The sequence below is a fragment of the Monomorium pharaonis genome, chromosome 3 (genome assembly GCF_013373865.1).
Source record: "Monomorium pharaonis isolate MP-MQ-018 chromosome 3, ASM1337386v2, whole genome shotgun sequence".
Taxonomy (NCBI): Eukaryota; Metazoa; Arthropoda; class Insecta; order Hymenoptera; family Formicidae; genus Monomorium; species Monomorium pharaonis.
The window spans coordinates 10,882,491-10,901,765 of NC_050469.1; the positions used below are offsets into that span (position 1 = coordinate 10,882,491).

Here is a 19,275-nt window from a genome sequence, read left to right on the forward strand (position 1 = left end):
TGAATGGCAGAAAAATAAAATTTGATTGAACGGGGATGCTCTTTTTTTCACTGATTTTTCTGTTATATTCAATTTATTCTTTAGTCATACGATTTGTGACATAATGAATACGAATTTTCAGATTTACGAAATATTCTTTTTTAAATGTTCGGAAAACTGTTTTAAATACTTACATGAAAAATGTAATGATGCAACAAAAGGGATAAGAGAAAAATATTTCTCTTGATTACCAGATCTACACACGGAAAAGAAGAATATTCTTGTTTTGAGGATATTTTTATTTTTGTAAGTGTTAAATACTAAAATAAGATTACATAGCGTTAGACAAACATAATTTGCTTACATTGGTTAAAATGTAATAACAGTAAAGAGATTCTCAAAATAAGAATTTTTTTTTCTGTGCATTATTTACTTTATTGTAAGGTTTACACAGATGTAATTCTCTCTTTTATAACGTAAATTTCTTGCAATTTATATATATTGCATAAAATCAATCTTTTCATTACTTATATATAAATTTACATCAATCGAGCTTTTGTTTTAAGTTACTTATCCATCGTTTTAAGTTGCTTCTGATTTTCATAAGAGCATTAACAGTTCTGTTGCATAACACGTAATTGATGTATGATAATAAAGCAAGGCATATACACAAGCACAGATACGTTGCATAGTAATCTATCCATGACATATCGTGTCCATGATACCGTAAATGTTTCGAGTTTGGAAATTTCAATACGTGTTCCACATGCCACACCGCCTTGTCTATAGGTTTCACCAATTCGTCCCGCACGATCGCCGACATCGTTTTGATATTGTTCAAATACCTGTAATTACAATTTTGACATGATATCGCATGTTGAAATCCTATTCTGTTTAATCAGCACTTAAATCCAATTATAATCTGTAGTTTGCTTGCTTTAATCTGCAGTTTTCAATAATATTATATACCGGTAATTTTTTCAATGATTACGGCTAACCACTTTGTCATTCTTTCATTATGATAAACATATTTCGTTTAATGAATTCCATTTGACTCGTATTTAAAATTATTGTCACCTTAATTTAAAATGATTATATTATTATTATTGTGCAGAGACTAAGAAACTTATGTTTGTGTTAGTATTACAGTATGTCCTAGTTTAAACAAGATATAATTTGACAGAAGAAGGACGTGAATTACATTCGGCTCTGTTTAGGGACAATTATGGTTTTATAAATGAGTACGATTCAAGAATAGCGTGATCGAAAGGGTAAAATATCTTCAGGATTAATTTTTCGAAAGGTCACGTTATACCGGCGCAATTCTGGTGTTGGAACCAGGTCATACTCACGTTTTATTTTCGACGATCTCCGTCAGCGTTTGTACGATGGAGTTTTCGGTTATGGTGTCGATGTCCAGTGTCAGTCCGATACCGGCGTCTAGGATTTTACGTGCGTTGAAATACTGATCCCCAAAAAAGGGTATCGCGACGACGGGCACGGCATAGTGCACTGCCTCTTGCAACGACTGCAATCCGCCCTGCATCATGTACGCTATCACCTTGGGGTGCGCTACATATATAAAAGAGATTTAAGTACATAAAGTACCATAAAATGATGCTTTACGGATTATTTGCTTTTGAGAATTACCGGGGGATTGATGTGTGCGGGACAGTGGTAAAAAACGCAATGAAAAAAAGAGAAATACACGGAAAGAAGAGAGAGAGAGAGAGAGAGAGAGAGAGAGAGAGAGAGAGAGAGCGCAATGAGAGAAAGAGAACTGAAGTTTTAGTGTTGATCACAAGCAATTGAGAGATGCGACGCGAGATTTCATAAAAATGTCTGTATTGTTGTATTTATTTTTTCGCTTTGCTCTTTACAGCCGATTGATCGGCATTCGTTGTATTAACACGTGCAGAATTTTCCGACGAAATTCCGCTCGATGTGCATTTTTTGTCGCCGTCACACGAATGTTGGGGAATAAGATTTTTTTTTCATTGCACGTATCGCGATACATTTCTCAATTAAAACGTATTTTTTTATCTGAAAAATTTATTTAGTTAGTTATTAGATTTTAAAAAATATATATTATAAATACTTATATAATCCTCATGCTATAAACTGAAAAATTTTCCTTACAGTGCGATGAATTAAATTTTCAAGTATATAATAAAGATCTTACTTTACTTAAAATTATTAATGAATTTGTTATTGATATTACATTTATATGGGAATATTATTGCGGTCTGTAATATAGAATTTCGGGAAGTTAACTGAATATAGTATAGAGGACAGATATCAAACACGGACACGCATGTCGAAACGTATTTTACAACGAGAGTCGCGATACATTGATAATACCCGAAGTTTCAAATATAATTGTGTCGTTTCTTTCAGTCAAAACTACTCGTATTCCCAACACTAATACGTTCTTCATGCAGGCAACCGCCGCCTGTCTATCAACGTGCATAAAACTTTGTGCACGCTTGTGCATTTGCATCGAGCCAGTTGCGTTACTGCCAACAGGAGTTGTTTGTCAGAATTTCCCGCGAGAATTTCACCGCCGCATGCGTCATGAGTTATCGTTTCACTTCATTCCAGGTGTACCAGTCCGCGGCTGTGTATTTTCCTCGGTCGTGATAGTGGTTGTTGGCAATTCTTTTTTTTTTTTTTTTTTTTTTCATTTCAATACTTACCCTTAAGCGACTTTCGCAAAAATATTCGTTTCAACCATCCAAAGGCGGGAAAGGGCCTGGTATCGACGTGTGCATCGGCCTTTCTTATATTCTACGTTACTTTTCTCTTTGATGTGACGCGAGAGAGCGAGGCAAACGTTGGTCGAATTCAAACATCCGAGTAACGCGATCTCGTTCGGGAGACAGCTTTGATGATCATTTTGAAACGTGGCAGTGATGCCACGAGTTTCGATCGCTGGTGGTCTTTGTTCGGTTGAAATCTAGCCCTGTGCCTCTCTCGATGTAAAGGAAAACTCACTTCGTTTCTGGCGCTAAGCGGCGCCGGAAAATAGCGTCGTCACGATATAATTTCGTGAAGAAGATTACCAGTCCAAAGAATGTTGCGCTTAGTCAGGAAAATTTTTTAATTATTTAAGTGTAATTAAATGAAATAATTAAACCTATAATAACAATTCTTCTAACATTCGTTAAAATCATTTGTCATATACTATTATTTTATTTTTATATTGTTATACGTATGTTATATGTGTTATTAAATATTTTTAAACTAAAATATTTTTTAATAAAAATGTAATAATTTTATATATTTTTAAACATTTTTTTTAAAGAAAAAAAATATGACTTTGAATTTGGCAGAGAACCTATTATTAAAATTAGAAACAAATATTGTCAATTGTATTGTAAATACGATAAGGATTATAGCTAAAACTGAAATAAGGTTGCGAAGTAAATTCTTTCTCTTTTTCTCTCTTTCTCTCTCTTTCTCTTTTCGTTTTTTACACAATCTATTCTTTTTGTAATTTTATCGATTCGGTATCTTCAAGTACAAAGAAATTCCAGCATAGAATACTTTTCATCGAAGCATTTTATAAGTGCATATCTCGCGGCGATTGATCCGCTTCTTTCGAAGAGAACGATGTAAAGAGTTGGTCAGTTTAGCCTTGGGCAACCTTACCGAGGACCGCTTGTTGAGGCACCCACTTCACAAATTTGATGTTGGTCGAATGAATAGCCATGTTACCGTCATGTTTCCATAAAACTCTTTGCTTGAGCGAGCCTAGGGCATTGCACAATGTGGTCAAAGGTCCAGCAGGTAGTTGGTCAGTTTGCAGATTTGAGCCCAGAGAGAAATAAATAGCACCGTCCTGAGCGTTGTCTAGAAATTCGCGAATATCCTGAAATAGTAGTGATAATTGTTTTTACATATAATGAAATTTAAAATTGCAACAAATACAACAAATAGGTACGAAGTATTTTGATCAAAGTTTTTCTAACAATAAACGACACGAGCAATTGAAAAAAAATAGGACAATGTTTTTCTTGTATACTTGGATAAAAAATTAATAGTGTTTGTATTTTTGAAATAATTATACTTTTTATTAAAGTATTATATATACACAATTATTCAATAGGTTTATTTTTAATTGAAATAATTAAAGATAAAACAAAATTTAAAACACAATCCCTTAAAACGCGATTTATATTTATTACTAATAAATCATGCGTTTCGTTGCAGTTGCAATAATTGAAAAGTCATTTTATCATACAGGCTTTACAGTTTTATAAAGTTTATTTGTCATGTAATCTTCGTATTTTCAAAGTTGCGTTAACAACTGTTGCTATAGGACGCAAATGGAACCGATTGTGCTATTAATGTGACTGATATTACTGATAATGCAACTTCCTTTGTTAATTGCGAAACCTGCGCTAGCTTTTATGGCAGACATGGCGCGATGGTGGTTCCATATGCACATTGTGTAGCCGAAGGCTTTGTCCTATTAATTACAACTGTTCATGGATTTCGATACATTCTGGTGTATATGTATAAAGACGATCACACATTGCCGCGGTCACGTTCCGTTCTCGACATCGTTCGGGATCACGTGGTAACTACAGTTATCTTTACATACATACATACATCTTTACATTGTCTTTGTGATAATCAGATGAATTTATAAAGAACAAATTTTAATGGAACCAAAAGCCAGTTATAAAACATAACATTCAATTTCTTCTATTTTTTATTAAATTTTAATATTTTTTTGTATTTTAAAAAATTAATTTATTAATCTTTCTCTCTTTTTGTCCCTCTTTCTCATTATTTCTTGTAATAAATTTGAAATGTAGATTAATAATATGTGACTAATATTTTAATCAAATTTCTCATTTTTAATTAAAACTTAGTATATAAAACTTTGATATCTGATTTTAAGTTAGAAGTGAAAATCTAATTTTTTAATAATTAAATAATTATTAGCTTAATTATATATTTATTTAGTCATGCTAGAATTAAATAGTAATTAAACGAACGATTTTGACAGTAATCAAGTGCACTTTTAGATTGACGCCGAGAAACTCAAACAACTATTGTAATATTATGTAGAGTAATTCTACGGTTATTTTTTCTATGTGAAGGATTCTTCAACGAAATACTCTTTCAATAATATTTTTCTTGTCGGCCCTTGGGAGGCTTAGAACGGTTCGCGGTAAATAGCAATGACGTTTACCTTTACGTTGCTACGCTGAGTCGTTGGTAAACTTCTACCAACTGACTATTATTGGTCACCTGTGAGAATGGTATGTATTTCCCCGGGAGAAATCATTCTCGTACGACATACAATTTCGCTTTTCTGAGGCGTACTTAGAACTATGAGAAACGAAGATTTAATCGACGTAAAAATATCAACTCTCAGACGCTACTCAAATAGGAGAAATGTCGACGCGTTTAATTCGATATAAATTGTTTAATTTCATTTTGTTATCTATATGTCTTTTATTTCTAAGAGAGTGTACGAAGAGTGTTAAAAGAAGCTTGAAGTAAGTTAAAATGACGGTATGAAAGATAATTGCTAATATGATCTGTGCCTACAATTGTGCATTTAATAACTTGCCTGTTTTGATTTGTTTTTTTTTTTTTTTAATATAAAAGAAGTAATTGTAAAATCTTTTTTTTGATGCCAAAATATTTCTACGCACATCAAGTATTTCTTTTTTAAATATAAGAAATATTTGCTTACCTCAGGTAAGAGACCGGGGTCTTTTGAAATATGCAAACTGTGAACTTCGATCACATGCGGCAGCAATGGCTTTGGGTAACCGAACACATGATTGTTGCTTAGAATCACTAAACTGAAATTTTTATCGATGTCATAAACGGGTGTACCAGGTATCCGTTTATTAGCCATGCGTTGAGCCTTTGGTAAATGCCAGTATCGGTAATACACTCTTGTGTATGTTGTGTAAAGGATATTCATTATACGCTCGTTGAATGTCATTCTGTCCGTGAATGGATACGTCATATCTGGATTAAAGTTAGGATCGTCCGGATTTCCTGCCAATCATAGGCAATGTAATGGCATTTTTTAATATAATTTTTTTTATAATAAAATAAAATTTGAAAAATCAGTTGCGTATAGATATGCCGCTTAAATATGCGGCACACTTAATTGTGAAATGTAAAAGTTTTACACGTAACCTCGAGTTTTTCGGAAATACTTATGAGACGTATGTTACAAATAGCGGTACTCTGCGAGACGTGTCCATTAAAATTTTACTACATTTCTTTTATTGCTTCTATTCGGACGAGTAGAGAAGCACGTTTATTACACGGTAAATTTTCTCACGGGTCAAGAGAAAGAAGCGTGATGTGTTACAATCGAATATCTACTTCTTCGAAAACTCAACTCGGTGATTGGGTCAGATCAATGGGGAATGTTACTACTTCGATACGCGGCTCGCCTTCGCAAAACTCGCCCGGCTTTAATTGAAATATTTCAGTAGCAGCCACGGCGATCCATTTCACGGTCTATTACGTTCATCCGGAAGAGTACTTTCGGGTATCTTCAATTACGTCGAGGTAAAGAAATCGAATGGCGGCGAGCTGGCGCGTCGTCCCTCGCCACCTTTTCTCTGACGCTCTTCGGGTCGGACCGGTACAAGTTAAAGCACTACCGAGTAATCTATCCTTTTCCACGAAGACCCGGTCTCCGATTGCTCGCACTTTCTGCTTTAACGACAATTTACGTCAATTTCCGCGCGCAGTAACGACGTTTCTTGCCGATGCCAACTTGGCGGGGGGGGGGGTGCGAACTCAGTAGAAAAAGACATTGTGGAACAACCGGCTCGCATGCACTATTCAATCGTTACCTGGATTGGATAACTTTTGCAAACAATAAGAATTACTAGGCCGACGAAGTCGGGGAGAGTTATTCGACATGCACGACATGCTCACCTACGGAGTCCATTACGAAGGGCAAGCTGCCCACGCTTAAAAATCCAATCATCACAGGAAAGTTGTAGTGTTTTACGAGGGAGTAATAACAATGAAACCACAATTGCTCTATAATGACTGCGTCGAATGCTTTGTTGCTCCTGTAACAAGTAATTTCGAATTGGATTTGTTTTAGCATGTTTGTAAAACGTATATTAAAATTGTTCTGATTTTCGTTTCTGTATTGACGTATACAGATGGAGATGCGTTGTTAAATTATATTGTAATATGGTTTGTAACTATTAGCGACTGTTTGTTTAGTATCTAGGAATGGATTTTTGATTATTTTGTGTTTGATTACAAAAATCAATTGTCAGTAATGTTAAGATAAAATAGAGATTGCTCATGTTTCCAAATTATGGCTTATTGCTGTTTCATTAAACTTACGCTAGAAGCTTGTCAATAGCAGGACTAAACAATTGATTTCTGCATATGATATCCGCTTGCCAAAAGTTTTGATGGAGTAACGCATAGGCTCCCATATGTCTGTTATAGATAAAATTAAAAATTATTAATTTACCAAGATATAAAAGAATCTATTTGTGACATACAGGATACGTGATAAATGTATACCTTAATTTTGTGCAATCCATTTTTACATACGAAAATGATAAGTCAACGTTCTCATAATTTGTTGGGGGATTCTGTAAAATATAAAAATTAAGAAAAGTTAATTGAAAACAAAAGATTTTAAGCATATATGTTAGAGATTTTTATAATTAGTTTTTTTTATATAAAAACTAAACCAAAATCATAGGATGTGATATAAAAGTAGTAGTTACTTATAAACATTATAAATGATGTATTAATAAAAAAGATGATACTTGGAATTTTATAGTAAAAATTACTATAATTACTAACTAAATAGTAAGCGCGGACCAAGGAAGTAATTATAAAAATTTTTATTGTTTTTTTTTATGAAAGTACCGTAGTATTTACACTACTTATAATTTTCTAAAATTTCTTTTTATGGTCCGTGGCTACTATCGTAGATAGTAATTTTTACTATAAAATTTTCTCCGTGTATTTAAATAGTGAATCAGTAATTGTTGTGAATTTAAGAGATTAAAAGCAATAAAGTACCGCGATAGTTTGTGTACAGGGCAATTATGTTTTCGTTAGTTAGGTTTTATCCAGTTTACGTGAACAATTTAATCTCTAATTTTGCCGCGAAAGAAACAGGACCATCAAGCCGTGAGAAGACACATTCAGCAAAGAGAAATGTTAGTAGAAGTAAATTGAAGCTAAACGAAGTTTGCGTAACTTTGAACTCGAGTTTAGAAAGAGAAAGAAGGAGAGATAGAGAAAAGAGGAAGCGAAGGGAAGATAACGTGAGACAGTAGATGGAAAGGAGTGAGATGTCAAACGAACGATCTAGAGAGAACTTAGGAGAGAAGGATGTCAGAGAAGAAGTGAGTAGAAATGAAGAAAGTGAAATGACAGAAAGAGAAGGCTTGAAAAAGGTTGAGTTAAATAACTATTTATCAGTTCATAAATTCTTTGTTGTTATAAATTAAAATGTATTATGCATAATGATTTATTCATATCTGAGAGCGAAAAATTGAATCAAACATATGTGAATAATTAGCTCTGACAATTTCGGTTTGACAATATAAAATATACTGATAGGGGCTCTCCAAAATATCTAGAATGCGGTTAAAGTTTATCGAGATTAAACGGAAATAACTGTGAACAGTACAACGTCTTGAGTTCTTACTTATAAGACAAAGCGGCTTTGTTGGTAGCAACGAGATATAGGCAAATTGAATCAGTGGTAACATTGAAGTGATAACGAGTGAGAGTAAAAAGAGTGATCAAATTAAAATTTTTTAGTAATAAGTTTTAAACATAATAACCATTAATATCTTTTTAAATCATATATTATTTTAAATGTAATAAATTTGAAAATATCCTTGACTATTTCATACAAAAAACTGAAATTTTAGCTTTTATATTATTTTTAAAATATAAAATTTCTTAATACTTTTTACGTGGTAATTTTTAGTTAAACAATTGTGCTTTGTGTGTGTGTGTGTATAAAATATCTTATATATACATACATACATATATATATATATATATTTAGTATAAATGTGTGTGGTGTATGTAATACTAGAGCATTTAGGTTTCACGGTTCCAATTATTGCATGCAAGCGTAGATGGGAAGTGGTAGCGTGTAACTGATCAGGTTGTGCGCGAGACCGGTGGGGATGCGTGCTAACGACAAGTTTTCACTCATTGTTCGCACCTTTGCTCGCACCTTTGCACGCTCTAACACGAATGTAGACAGATGTAGATAAACTTTCGGTTTTCGCGAATTTTGAATAAAGAAACTATGTGCAGCAGAATGAGCTCAATATTTTTCCGTAATTACATAATGTAACTTACAAAAAAAATATATATATATAGAAAGAGAGAGAGAGAATACTTAAGACCATCTTAAATATAAGACTCGACTCAATATTGGGCATAATCTCACAAATAAGTAGGACAATTAAGTTCATGCTGTTTGTTTCCATATTCGGAAGGATGTTAAGAGGGATGAAGTTCCTTCCTCTGCACCCTGCTCACGCGTTATCTTTCCACATGGGTTATCGACTTTCCACGCGAAATGAAATCCTTACAAGGTATAAACATATTTCAAATTCGCGCACCCTTTCGCGTGGCATGTGATTACGCATGTGGCTACGAATCATGCGGATGTAACCGCTGCGCATGCTCATGCCGCTATATTTTGTCAATATAACAGGTTTTCTAATCTGAGTAGTCGTCAACTTTAACAATTAATATCTCGCTTCGCAAAACAGCGATGCCTATTTCTTCCAAATTCTCTCGTTTTACTAAACGTATTAAAGGAACGTAATTTTATTTCGATATCGAAGGTGAAAGGGGTAAAGTAAACATATACCATGGAGGCAAAGCGTTAGAGCGAGAAAATGTGTGAAAAAACATTACTTACCTTTAAGGGAACTGTTGATAAAACTGTAACCTTATGACCACGCGCTGCCAATGCTTTCATCAATGCTTGAAAAGATTGCTGGTGGCTGTAACTTGTGCTCGGGCAAATACCTAAGATGTTGTATCCGCGGCTGTGTTGGAACGTACAGAATAGTGAAATTGATAGCAATACGAGTGTCACGACGCGCATTTTGGGCACAGAACACTTTCGTTCGAGGATGCGAAACGGCCGTTCAATCTTTCAGGAAAGAATCGAGACTACCGGTCTCTCGCAGGAATTTTTAAAAAGAACCCGAGCGACGGAAAAAAGACGAGGCGGTCCGTATGAAAAATTCAATACATGTTCCACGATCAGTTTGCTTGGGGCTACGGTAAATAAGTGAACGGGATGTCCATTGGTCGGGTGCTTCTCACTCAGCTTTGCGGTAGAAATAATTCAGGCCTCGTGTGCGCGGACCCTATTTTTATATTCGTCGAGAATACAAGGACGGTATTCATAGGAGTAATATAATTCGAGATGTATCCATATATATATATATATATAGTTATCTCGCAACAAGAGTAGGGATAATTGGACATCGTCATAATTTTATTGTCAACATTAAACCATTTTACAACATGTCGATAAAGAGCAGATAAAGCGATTTGGGTAGCCAATTGAGATGTGATAGCAAAATGTGATATCGTATCAATAATAAAGTAAAATAGAAATTAATAATATAACTTATTAGATTATATACATGATTGTGAATTGAGAATTTTGCAATGTAAATTTTAATTACACTGAATCCAATTTCTTATTTTATTTTTATCTTTGGATATAATTATTATTGCATGTGTATTTGTATTATTACTTTTAAACATCATATTATTTGATATAATTATTTTTGCAAGATTGATATGGACAACTACGATAAACATAACATTAATATTACTACACATCTTTTTTGAAAATATAAAATATTCAAATATATACAAGAAAAAAAGGGCGCGGAAGACGAAAAAAACATAAACACACAGAAAAATAGCTGGGCGGAGACAAATCACTCACTGACGCACCATTACCTTCGACATATGACTCGCTCTTCCTCTTCTCGTTACAAGGAGAAAAGATCCTAAGTCGAGCGTAAAAGATAATACTGTTAGTGCAAACGAAAAAATATCGGTGCTTCATCCTGAAGGAAAATTTTCGTCTCTAAAAGAGCTTATTTACTCTTGAATGAATTATACTTAATTTTTCTTTTTTACTATACAATATTTATAATCTTTTGTAGTTCTCTATGAAAAGATGAAATATATTTTGTACAACATCCAGCATTAATTAAAAGAAAATAGTTTACACTTTAAAATTAAGTTTTTAAGTGAAAAGTGTTCAACAATATGTCGAATGTCAATGTGTATAGAAATAAAAAATATGATGATATGTAAAATGTTTCTTAAGAACAAGTTGTTTATTTGTTTGCAAAGTTTTAGTGACGGACGTTTTCGATAGAATTTAGAAACACGATTAGAAGATCTCACGCTTTTTCTTATACCCCACTTTTATAGATCAAGTAAAATAGCGCCTCTGTGGTTGAAGAAGGATATAAATTAAAAATTTCTGATGCGGTGCTATCGATCGAGCGGAGAGAAATATTTCGGTCCGAAGACAAAAGGTTCTTGCACGGCTGTCGTAAATACGGGTTTAAGCACAGCGCATTACTTAGAGCTGTAATAACGCCGAGATACGAAAAGCCTCTCGTTAATTCAAGCCCCTGTGCATGTCGCCTTGATGCAAAAGCTAAGAATAGCGCATCGTAAACGTTGTCTACCGGAAAAGTCGCGAAAAGTTGCTTTTCAGAATAGGCTACGCTTTCTTTTGCATGAAATTTGCTAAGAATAATTTTTATGGGACGCTTTTTGAAATTGGTACATCGGTGTACATGGTTTCATACTACGCATAATTGTGGATAATTGCTATTTCTCCTTATGGTTCAACATCTGAATTGTTAATTTCATTCGAATTGTTAATTTCATTACGCAATGTGCATTTTAACAAAATTGAATTAATTTTTATGAAGTGTTTCATATTCAATAATACCGATGTAATATAGTAATTTAATAATACCGATAATGTTTTACTATGTTTTACTACTTTTATGTCTGAGAATATTATTTTGTGTATTTCTTGAAGTGATTTCGCGTGAATCTGGTAAAGCTAGTATAACTTTAAAGAGGACCGCTGACACCGCAGGTACGCGGCAAATTCGAATCACGTGTCAGAGTCAGATGCGTCTGATAAGGGTTGAAAGCACTTTTGATGGAGTCGCGGTTGAGGTTCATCTTGAAATTTGAAGACAGGGCAGAAATGAGGAAAATGTAATGAATTTCGCCAAACCAATCAGATAGAAAACTTTTCACGTATCATCTTGTAATTAGAGTGATTAAAAGTCACTTGTTGTAATTAATGTATAATAATTTTTCATTTTAATTTTTAATTTTCTTTTTAAAACTTCCTCTAATTTTTCTTCTCATTTTCGAAAGAAGATTATGTGCGTAATTCATTATATTGCTTGCATAATTACTGTCATGACATGAAATATTGTTGAACATTTTATCTCATTTAAAAATGTAATTTTACATAAATGGAAAAGTATTTCGCACAGATACAAAAATATTAAAACATCTAAAAACAAGATATATATTATTTATAATGTGATAATATGTTTAAAACAATTTTATACGAAATAGTAAAGTATCAACGTTATTAATATATCGAGAATAATTTGCATATCAATAATCAAATTCGACTGGTCTCGTGATGATTACAAACTCGCTCGTATTTATATCACTGTATGTATTTTCCGCGAGTCTCGTGCGAGCGTTAATCCGCCTGTTGCGGCTGTCGCGCATGACAAGGTGACAGGAGCCAAGCCTGGCTGGATCCGAATGGTTGATCGGATGGGCCAGAAGGACATTTAGGATATCTGTCATTTGCGGTTTATATTACTCCGTGAATAATACAGCGTGTTCTGGACTCTGCGGCACCACAGGGTGCTGCGCGTGCAGAGCGGCGGGAGGATTAGGAATGGAGGGAGAGAAAGGATGAGGAGGAGACTGAGTGCGGGGTAGGTCGTGTGCCTGCTTTTGTCAAGCCGCAACACGAGCCGCGGCTTTAATACAATACAATACTGTCGAGAGGGTGGAGATGAGAGGTAGTGAGCCGGGAGGAAGAGAGTTGGCGAGGAGGTTACACTTGCGCGGGCGCGAGTGCAAGCGAGAGAAAGTTTCGGTACGATAGCAAAATGCTGTGTGTGTCAGTAAGTAACCGTCTAGATTTGCACGCCCCCTCGCCATCCTGGAAAACCCAACAGACTGCCAGAGGATGTGTCAGATTCAGCCGCGTATGTTTTGCAAGAGCCTTACTACCCGCTTCTCCTCTCTTTTCTCGCTGTTCCACCCTCCTGCTTCCTCCCTCTTTGCTGTTTCGTATCCCTTTCTCTCGTGTCATATTCCATAGTTACAGCGGTACAGTTACAGGGACGGGTTTACGTGAAAACTGCTGAAATTTAAGGTTTCGAGGGCACGACTTCGGGCAGAATTAACACAAAAGAACATTTCGCAGAATATTCTACATACAAGGATATTTAGCAATTCTTTGTAAACCTGTTTATAAAACTAGGAAACACATTTTCTTTAATATTCTCTTATTTAACTAACTGACCGAGAGTAGACTCCAGAAAACTAGAGTACCCAGAGAATTGCTGCATTTCTCTTTAAATTTTTCAGAAATATGAATTATTTTTAAAAATTATATAATATATTATATTACGTGAAAGAAAATTTTATTTTCTTTAGCATGCGTTTGCTAGTTATGCCCCTGTTACGGACTTCTCGAGGATTGGTAGCTTAAAGCTTTGAAAAATCAACATCCGCCCCTGTACATTTGTATACCACCCACTTGCAAATCTGTCGCTATAATTCCCCCACCTCACGCGAGCCATCCTTCTCAGAAATTCTGAGTTTTTGCGACGTCGCTTATGCAAGCGAAATCCCGGGTATCTGCGGCTAATTTCGCGGACCCTAGCGAGTTTCCCCGCACGGAAATCTTCCGCCATATGGCGCGCGGTTCGTGAATTCCCGTCGCTCTAATGTTTTGTTCTAGATCGCATAAGGTACAGCTGATTTTGTCATTACTGAATTCTATGTGGCATGAAATACTTGCGAGTTTAAATGTATCTATTCAGGATCCTAATAGACGTGTCTTCTGATTAAATTATTTTTGAAGCTGTAGACAACGCAAACATAAGATATGTTTTTTCTATCTGAATTCATCTTTTTCTCTCTACCTGAAAAAGAAAAGAAAGAAAGATAACTATACAAGAAGTTTAGCTAAAAAGAAAAGACCTTTTTTTTAAGTAAAATTACTTTTCAAATTTTTTTAAAAGTACTGCATAATATTTTTGAGAAATAAATATACAGTTATTTATAGACGGATCTTTTTTTATATACGTTCATTGACTGAGGCAGTTTGATCCTATTGAGATTATTACTACTTATTACAATAGTATCTCAATAATTTTATCAAGAAGAAAGATTAACTTTAAATTGTCAGAAAGTTTGGTGTGATTGCTTTCAAGGTGTACGTATAAGATTGCATATAAACATGCAAGTGTGCAATTTTGTTTTTTTTCAATAATAAGATAAAAATTCTATAAATTTTGTGATAAAGACTTTTCTAGAATTAATTACAGATTTAAAGCGTTTCATGTTTGTCAACATTATTATGTACGTATAAGTATATATTTTAACCAAGGATTCTTTATAAATTCTTAAATAAGTTTACGGGTAATGAGATTATTTCTGGTCACTGAGCATTATAGTAGAGAAGTCGCTGCATTTCTGAGTTGTGTCAAGGGTTATTCCAAGTTTTGCGAAAGGGTTTCGCAGATCTCGTTGCTTTTCCCGCACAAACTTGAACATTACGCTAAGTTAGAAAAAAATACATATTTATGAGCATTCCATTACGCATTATGGAATTTTTATTCGGCGTGTAATATACTACAAGGTCTTAGGAATTTGCAGAATATTTTGCTTTGTATTGTAATGAAAAAACCTTGATTTACCTTAATATTTCACTTTTATCTTAACTATTTTGGGAAGACGATGATTTATTATTTTGCGACCTCTATTTTCTGCCGTTATTTAAAGATTTGACATGTATTGAAAGTTACAATTGATCAGTTTTCAGTTAATTTGCATTTCATATTTAATAACTCTATGTATGATTTATACACCATACTTGTTCACATATGTCAAATACTTTTCAAAACTCTTGAAATATTTTTAGATAGATGATAAATTATTTAATGGTGTCAGTTTTTATTTTATTTACGGCTGTCAACATATACAGTCGTTCAAAGTTCGCAGCATAACATGTGTCATCGGTAAGAGAATTTGTTGCGGAAATGTCTTTTGCACGAATAGAGCCGCCTCGATCGAACGCGAGTATCTATCGGGACTCCATCGGAAGAACGTTTCGCGCACTTGATCCATTTACGGGATGAGCTTTCGGCGCAGGTGACAATAAGAAACCAATGGAGTATGTGAGAGTATATAGCAGTGTATACGCCTATATGGACACCTAACTGGATTCTACGTAGTCGAGACGATTTCGTGAGCAGAGATAGGAGTCTCCTAGCAAACGATAACTGCTCCTTGGAGATGTCGACGGAACTGAACTTTGTAATTTAAGACGCGCTCTCGCATCTGCCGTTTCAAATAGTTATTATCATGGGCCTCTGCCGACATAATATTTTCATTACTATGAAATCTTTTATGCAAAGCAACGTTACTGGAAACAACGGACATTATTTCGTACGCTTCGCTTGTCTTCTGGTCTCTGTCGATCGTTCGTGCGCATTGAAATAAGTTTAAATCGTGGAACTTTGGAGAAGTCTTTTTCTTCGTGATCATTTTTCTCAATTACGTTATTTTCTTCTTTTGAATAAAATTTAAAAGTACTATATTTTAATCGTTATATATGACATATATTTAAGATTTATTTTGGTACAATATTATTTTTTATTGAACGTTATTGAATTACATATACGTGAAGAATTCTAAATTTCATGAAGAGAACAGGTCTTGAGTGACAAAATATATAGTATATCTTAACGATGCAGATAATTCTTTTGTTGTTGTTTGAGGAAGAATCATTTAACTTTACGCATATTAGAAAACATGCGTGTATACTCATTATATGTTTTTTTCTGCCACGAGACGTATTACTTCTTGTTTATACCTTTTTCTATGCGCTCGGCGCATCCTCCTCTTTACGGTAGCGCATCTTTTAGAGAGCAACGTATTGTGCTTCACATTACAATATTGCAAAGTCGCCCAGCAGCGGAAGGTGAGGGCCGACAGGGGACAAAGTGGGTTGGAGAATATAAAAAGAGTAAAGCTGAGCGAACGCGGAGGCAAAGAAGGGGACGAGCGAGGTGAAAGAAAAGAGAGACAGATATATAATCTTGGAGTGCATATAAGATGAATAATGAAATGGTCAGGGATAGAGGTTCTCTAATCTTGCCGAATATAAAATGAAATTGTTCGAGAAAAAAAGAAAGAGATAAAAGCAAACAGAAAGAAAGAAGAGACGAGAGAGAGAGAGAGAAAGAGAGAGAGAGAGAGAGAGAGAAAGTGTTATGTAAGTGGAGAAACAAAGTCGTTACGTTGAGTACCGCCATTGTTATTAAATTAGATTTAATCAAATGCTAAATTTTGTTTAATGTACAAAAAACAAATGATGGAATTTATGAATTGTCACTTACATAACATCGAAATTCTGATACTATTGCAAAGGATTTAACAAGACTATATGGAAAAAATTTTATAGTAAAAATTATTATGTACAATAGCCACGGATAAATTTTAGAGAATAAGTAATGTGCAGTAGTATAAATACTGTAGGTAATTTGATAAAAAACATAGTAAAAATTTTTATATTTCTTTCTTGATCCGTGTTTACTATTTATCATAGTAAATTTTACTATAAAATTTTCTCCGTGTACAAAAATGAATGCAACATTAAACATTACTTTTATTGATATTTTTGCTTTTCCTTCAAACATTTATAACTGATATATCATTTTATAATGGTATAATATGTATATATCTTGTGACATTATGGAATAAACTGATTTGGTATTACTCTAGGATTATTATTATACAAGGAAGATGTGTTGCTCGTGTTTGATGTATCTATGATATTTCAAATTTAAGATGTTAAGTGCGCAACTTCTCATCTTTTTTTAAAGATATATACATAAATGCTTACCTCGAAAAAAATCATGAGCCATTTTACCCAAACTATAAGAGAAAGATAGTCATAATATTTATTAATAAAATAGAAAAAGATATATAATCACACGTTACAATTTACATAACTTTTTAATGTGTTTAACATTAATTGTGACAGCCCAACTATAATTTATTTGATGTTGTAATTTTTAATGAACACATGAAAAACATTGCAAGCAATTAAAAGTAATAACGCGATGTAATATTTATTTCAAATAATATACGCACATAAACTACAATAAATTATCTTTGAAAAAAATTACAAGAACACATTATTTAATAATTATTAGAAAAATTATAGTTATTGGTCATATGGAGAAGATTTTTTCCGTATAGCCATTTTTTCTGTACGCCATTATACCCCAATTTACTCTATATAATTATTTGTCCTTTCCAATTGCATAAGATTTAGGAAGCTTGTAAAATTTATACAACGTAAACTTCGAAATTAGAAACTAGATTCCGGGAAGAATCAACGATAAACGGCAATCCGCAAGTCCAGAGAGAGAGCTGCGAAATTTTGTGGCGCGAGCGTTGAATCAACTTAATTAAACTCCTTAATCCATTTCTATAACGTCTTAATTCCAATTCTGAAGTTTGCGGAAGAAACTTGCAGACGCGTTCGCATGTCGTTTTCTACGTTGAAATCCACCAGACGAAAACTGGAGGATTATACGGAGCACCCTGATGGAAAAGGAAATGTCGCATTCTTGCGATAACCAAGCTTGCCGATCGTATTCCTTGACTAGGTCAGATATTTCAATTAAAGACTTGGACGCAGAAACTAGTAGAACGTTTACCTTATTAAATATTAAGAAAAGCGTTGAAGCTGTATATCAAGCACTTTATTTTTCAACATATCACTTACTATACATGCCCAAAGCTTTAATTTCATAGCGATGTAAATTGAGCAAAAAGAAGTAATATATAAAAATATGCAGAAAAATATATGACCTATCTCGTCTTTTAATTAATAGTATTTTCATGAATTTTCGATAACGTTTTAAAAATTTTATTGAAAAGTATTACTTAGACAACGCGCATATTTAAAAAATAATTCTAATATCGAGACGTCTTAAAAATGTTTTTAATACGTTTTATGATATCTAAAAAATGTCTAAATTTATCTTTAAGATGTCATAATTTTTGACTCAATGTTGCCTAAAATCCTGGAATAGATATTGATATAAAAAATTTTGTATAATAAAGAAGCGTAAATTTGGCTTCCTACATTTTATGTAGCTTCTTTATTATACAAAATTTTTAACTAATATGCATAATATTTACAGTATTGTAGCATGTAAGTATGTATAGTCCGATTTTTGAGCACACATCATTCATTGCATATATTATTTTATCTGTTGATCGATTGTATTTCTATATGATGATTAAGCAAGTGAATAAATCATAATTCACGGAACTTAATTAACAAACATTAATTGGAAACGATGTTAATAGATCGGACGTATAATACAGTGCCACTATTACTGAATAACAAAAATTGGATTACTGACAAATTTAGGAAATGAATATTAACATAATGGCTGATATTATTTATGTAAAACATGTATCGCTTGCACTATGTTAAAACTGTGAACATATTATTATATTTAATATACCACGTATATTATTTAATTTGTATTATGTAATTGAATAATTGATTGAACATCTAGTCTTATATTTTCATACTATTAATTAAAAAGATAACAGTTATAAATTTCATTTTCTTGACTTAATGTACAAAAATCGAATATTTATATTTGTAGATATTTGATACAAAAAATAATTTTTGGATTCTTGGTGTACAATTAAACTATTTTAAAAATAAAAGTTACTTTATTTTCAATTTTTTTTCAAATTTTTACGGATTTTGAAGATGTCTTATATCAATATTCGATGATAAATTTTTCGATAAAATATATAAAAGTTTGACTACTAAAATTTTAGACACAATAAAATATGAAATTAAGGTTAAAATTAAAATTTGAAAATTATTACCTTTTAAATTATGTAATATAAATATTTATAAATTAT

The 19,275-nt window shown here is 33.2% G+C and overlaps 2 protein-coding genes across 6 annotated transcripts in view; one reads left to right on the forward strand and one right to left on the reverse strand.

Annotated features, from left to right (window-relative positions):
- The window catches only part of LOC105831519 (lachesin), a 268,879-nt gene that overhangs the window by 2,705 nt on the left and 246,899 nt on the right, over positions 1-19,275 (forward strand). The gene's annotated exons all lie outside the window — the stretch shown is intronic.
- On the reverse strand, positions 261-18,122 carry LOC105831147 (UDP-glucosyltransferase 2). The gene is made up of 8 exons (XM_012671094.3): positions 9,905-18,122; positions 7,519-7,589; positions 7,333-7,431; positions 6,907-7,046; positions 5,693-6,006; positions 3,631-3,850; positions 1,332-1,551; positions 261-824 (listed from the first exon to the last, which is right to left on the reverse strand). Exons 1-8 carry the CDS (start codon positions 10,091-10,093, stop codon positions 524-526), a joined length of 1,554 nt encoding a protein of 517 aa, XP_012526548.2. The 5' UTR covers positions 10,094-18,122; the 3' UTR covers positions 261-523.

Coding starts and splice junctions, on each gene's coding strand:
- LOC105831147 (XM_012671094.3), bottom strand. CDS start 10,093: ATGCGCGTCGTGACACTCGTATTGCTATCAATTTCACTATTCTGTACG. Junction 7,432..7,518: donor ATGGATTGCACAAAATTAAG/GTATACATTTAT, acceptor TATCTATAACAG/ACATATGGGAGCCTATGCGT. Junction 6,007..6,906: donor CTTCGTAATGGACTCCGTAG/GTGAGCATGTCG, acceptor TATGATTGGCAG/GAAATCCGGACGATCCTAAC.